Raw genomic sequence first — 4898 nt, forward strand, 5'->3', positions numbered from 1 at the left:
GTAAGTACTAATCAGCTTGGTAACAACCATGTTATTATGTGAATATGTAGGTATTATAGTCATTAAATTACTTTCTTAACGAATTCTAAAAAAAAGATATATAACATTTAATGAACATCTTCTTTGGTGCGAAATTAAAATTAATTTAACAAAAATATTGAATAGTAGATACAAAATACATATTTTGCATTATTGATTGCTGTGTGTTTCCTTTTGTTTTGCAATTTATATTAAAGTTTATCTTTTAAATGATAAACCCGTTAATTGTAAGAATACATTGTTAAAATCATATTTTTTTTTACCTTCATTGATATATTGAGTAAATAAATTTTAATATTTATTTATTTTTTATTTAAAAAAATACAAAATAATAATTCAGTCTCCCATCTAATTTCACCGTTCATCAAAGCCGTGTAGTGTATTCCATTCCAAAATGTTCAGACATAAGGGAATATAATATTATATAAATAAGAAAGAAACTATATACTGTATAATTTTATAAAAAAAAAATTAACTAATTAAAATATGTCACAAAAACAAAATAACGAAAACTGTCCAACGACCAAAGGCAAATCCTTTTCAAAAAGTGTTCATATTATTTTAACATGACAAACGCCATAAAGGTATTGGTGAGAAGAGGAACTAGTGTCAACTCATAACATCAACACGAAGAGTGTCTACACATTTTTTATTTTAAATTTCAGATAAATGTATCCAACATAATAAAAATATTAGTTACTGAAATAGAAGTATAACAGTAGATACACCCTTGCAATCGCAAGTATTAATTATAGTACAGGAGCCCAAGAGGAGAAAAAAGGCAGTTATTTCACCCCAATTTTTGATTACTTAATTGAAAACAAGGTATTATTACTAGTCAAAATTGATAATTCTGCCAAGTATAATCGGAGGGGAATAAAAAATGGCGGCTGTTTCAAAACTGTTAGGCTGTTTTTTTATTCGGAGCTCTATACATTTACAACTACCAGCAACAATAGATAATCTAAGAGAACATGATTTAAAGTAGAGTAAATTTGCTAAAATGTAAGCCCTAATAAAGCTATTTACGTTCAATAGTTCTCGAGATATAGCTTTTTAAAAAGCAACATTTCATAAAAATGTTGTATGAAACGTACTGGAATGTGAGTAGTTAATTAATATATTTTGAGAAATCTATATCTCAGGAACTATGTGACGTATAGATGTCTATTAGCACTCAAATTAAAGCTAGTTTAATGAGTTATAAAGTTGTTCATGACGTTTATTTTCATAGGAGTAGTAGTTTTTATGAAATTTGCTAAAATAAATCGATTTATAGTTGTTCGGATAAATTTTCATAATCAAATTTATATTCATATGTGAATATCATAAGAACTACTACCCCTACGAAGGTAAGTGTCATAAAGTACTTTATAGTAAGTTAAATTTTCTTTATTTTGAGTTTTGGCAGACATATGTGCGTCTTATGGGTCTAGAGATATATTTTTTCAAAAATTCATCTTTTTATACGAACAACTAGAAATTAACATTTTGTGGGTTTATTTCGTCAAATATCATAAAAACTACTACTCCTACAAAGATAAACATTATTAACTATTTTATAGTAAATTTAACTAGCATTAATTTGAGCGCAGACAGACATCTGGAGGTTCAATGGTTTTTGAAATAAATTTTTTCATAAATCAAACTTATTGTCTGAACAACTAAAAATCAATTTATAGAGGCAAATATCATGAAAACTACTATTCCTACGAAGGTAAAGGTCATAAGCTACTTTATAGTCCATTCAACTAGCTTTAATTTGATTGCTAATAGACATCTGTAAGTCACATAGTTCCTGAGATCTAGATTTCTCAAAATAAATTAACTAACTACTGATATTTCAGTACATTTTTATGAAATGTTACTTTTAAAAAGGCCATCTCGAGAACTATTTGACGTAAATAGCTCTATTAGGGCTAATATTTCAGCAAATTTACTCTTCTTTAAATAATGTTCTTTTAGATTTTCTAGTGTTGTTGGTAGTTTTTAAGGTAGAGAGCTCCAAATGGAAAAATAATGTTTTTTTAAGGTTTTGAAACAGCCGCCATTTTTTATTCCCCTTATCTATACTTGGCAGACTCAGTAATTATACATAGTTTTCATTAAAGTAATCAAAAATTCGGGTGAGATAACTGTCTTTTTTTCTTCTCGGCTTTTGTACTGTTACATTTGTGTGTCTCTAAGCCCTCCACATTCCTGACATTTCATACTACCAGAAATATGTGGGGAATAAACAGTTTTAAATAAAATATTTGTGTAAAATTTAAATTGATCTTATGATTTAATAATGTTAAATAAAATTTGTATTACTAAGAAATAAGAAAAAATAAAAATTTAGGACGATTATACTCATACAGACCATTCATTAACACAATAAAAGAAGAAAAAATAATTAATTACATTACATTTAACTAGTATCGGAAGTGCCATTTCAAACGATTAGAAAATTGTAAAAATATCATTTAAAAAAGGCAAATATTTTTTAATTGGTGACCATTATTAGATGTAGGTTTATAGATAGTTGAGCTATAAAATCACACCATTATTGAAGGCCGGAGATAAAGTTACATTTCCGATTTTTTAGGAAAAAGTGCTATTATATATAAATATACTGCTATATATCTTGAAATTCTTATCATAAAAATAGCATAAATAATATTATAATAAAATTAATTTCCGGGAAGAATTTTATACATTTTAAATGGAGGAAAAATTAGTACTAAATTCGCACTAGATTTGAGGGGAGAGAGAGAGAGAGAGATGTGGAAGACAAGAGATGAATCGGAAGCTAACTAGACATGTTGGGAGAGAGACAGCTCAATGAGACAGAGCGCTATCACAAGAGCCAACACAACGGGCCGCCGATATTCCACTCCTGTCCTCCGCTCTCCTGTCATTGATAACCTTTACCCATTTCAGTCAGCCATTTCTACCTTCAACAGGGCTCATATTTCGGATATTTGGACCCCTTAATGGCTGGCTATGTTAACAGCTAAAGCATATTTATTTATCAGAACTAAAAGGGAAAGAAAGATTCTAATACAATGTTCGACAACATCTTCCTCATAAAAAAGTTACTAAATAAAACCTAAAGGCATCTAAATATCCTTACAAAATTTACCCTAATTACTCATTAACCTAACTTCTTTATATGTAATAAAAATTAAGTACTCACGGTGGGTCGCCGGCTTGGGCAGAGGGGTCCAGGGGGTCATGGTCCTGGGAGGCGGACTGCTTGGCTCGGGCCTGGTCCTCAGAGGACTCCCTCACGGGATCCGGCCGCTTCTCTCGCCCACTCCCACTCCGCTCGCCTGGAAAAAAAAGATTTATTAATTAAAATAACATTCAATAAAATAAATAATTTATTTAATCATCGTTAAAGTAAGCAATAATGACAAATGCCGGTCCTTGTAATTTAGATCGTAACTTGAATAATTTACTATTTCATCAATGTATGGTAAAATTCTTACATATAATTTTAATTTGGTTTTATATCTACCTAGATAAAAGAAACATAATTTCGTGGTCGTGAAGAATATCTCAAACGTGATAATTCAGGTAGTTAAACAAAAAAGAAATTGATTAATAAAAAAAAGGTTATAATTAAATACCCTACAAATAATAGCAAGAAAAGCAAGCCAACAAATATCATATGAAAAAACAGAGCTCATGACTACTGAAGTAAATTTCAAGAAAAAAATAGTAAACACTGAATATGGAATAATAAAAGTGACCAGAAAATCTCTTCACTCGGGAGCATCCTAAAGAAAACTACAAAATTAGAAAATTTAAGCTTTCAAACAGCTAAAATTTACAATAAGAATACCCACTCCTCCAATGCAAAGTTAAGATATTACAACGTTGTGATTAGGCCTGTGATTTTATACGGAGTGGAGGATCTTAAGGAAAATCTATGGGCCCAGAAAAACACAAGAAGGTTACAGGCTAAGAACCGAGATGAGAATCAGAAGGCTGTTGTTCTATGGACACATGAAGAGGGGATGGAGGAGAAAAGATTGAATAAGATCTTTAAAAAAATTTTTAGCTACAAAAACATGGGAGGAAATGATACACATACACGAGGAAAATGAGAAAGGAACTAAAGAGACTTAAAATTTCAGATACCGACTGTCTAGACAGAGATACGTACAGGAAAACATTGAAAAATCTCACCAATATTGGAAGAGGAAAAAAAATGGGTACGAAGTGGTCCGAAGAAAGAAAAGAAAGGCAGTCGAGGATCATGAAACTGCGATGGGAAGAAAGAAAATCAAGACTTCCAAAGAAGCCTTAACATAGATATTCACGTGATCCTTAGTGATGAGCGATAAAAAAAAAAGTTATAATATATCTATAAATAATAGAACTGAATAATAAGAGTACAAATTTGAGAAGAAAAAGAAAACATCAGCTAAAGAAGAAATAGAAGAGAGACAAATTGCTCATTAAAATATGTACATGGTTTTCCCAACTATTTTTGAACTCCATTTATGATAAACTTTTGTTTGTTTTGAATAATTTATTTTCTCTTTAAATTACAATTTTTTTTTTAAATACCAAAATTAATTCTCATCAAATATATTTATTGTTCATTTACCATTTCGAATTCTCAATATCATAATTTTGTATCAATATAGATTTAAAAAAATCGTAAAATACATTGTGATTACAATATTTTCTTAATGAATTTAAGTGGAATTCGTTTAAGTCGTTTTAAGACTTTAATGTAGAGAAATCTTTAAAATTATTCATATATTATTTATTTTATTTTTAAATAAATAAGTTTATTCATGCATATTAATAATTTTTTTGTTGCATGTTCAGAATAAATGACGAAAGAAATTTGTAAAACAGAA

General features: G+C 29.1%; 1 protein-coding gene across 2 annotated transcripts in view; it reads right to left on the reverse strand.

The window, feature by feature from the left end:
• Positions 1-3353, reverse strand: part of LOC106678625 (rho guanine nucleotide exchange factor 12) — a gene marked incomplete at its 5' end in the record, with an annotated part of 168514 nt that extends 165161 nt beyond the window's left edge. For both annotated transcript variants that reach the window (XM_067050934.1, XM_014417247.3), the window contains 1 exon segment: positions 3218-3353. In XM_067050934.1, coding sequence (XP_066907035.1) covers positions 3218-3353 — 136 coding nt within the window.
• Between the last annotated feature and the right edge of the window lie 1545 nt (positions 3354-4898).

Source organism: Halyomorpha halys, unplaced genomic scaffold, assembly GCF_000696795.3.
Source record: "Halyomorpha halys isolate HHAL.00 unplaced genomic scaffold, Hhal_1.1 Scaffold150.1, whole genome shotgun sequence".
In the NCBI taxonomy this organism is placed as follows: domain Eukaryota; kingdom Metazoa; phylum Arthropoda; class Insecta; order Hemiptera; family Pentatomidae; genus Halyomorpha; species Halyomorpha halys.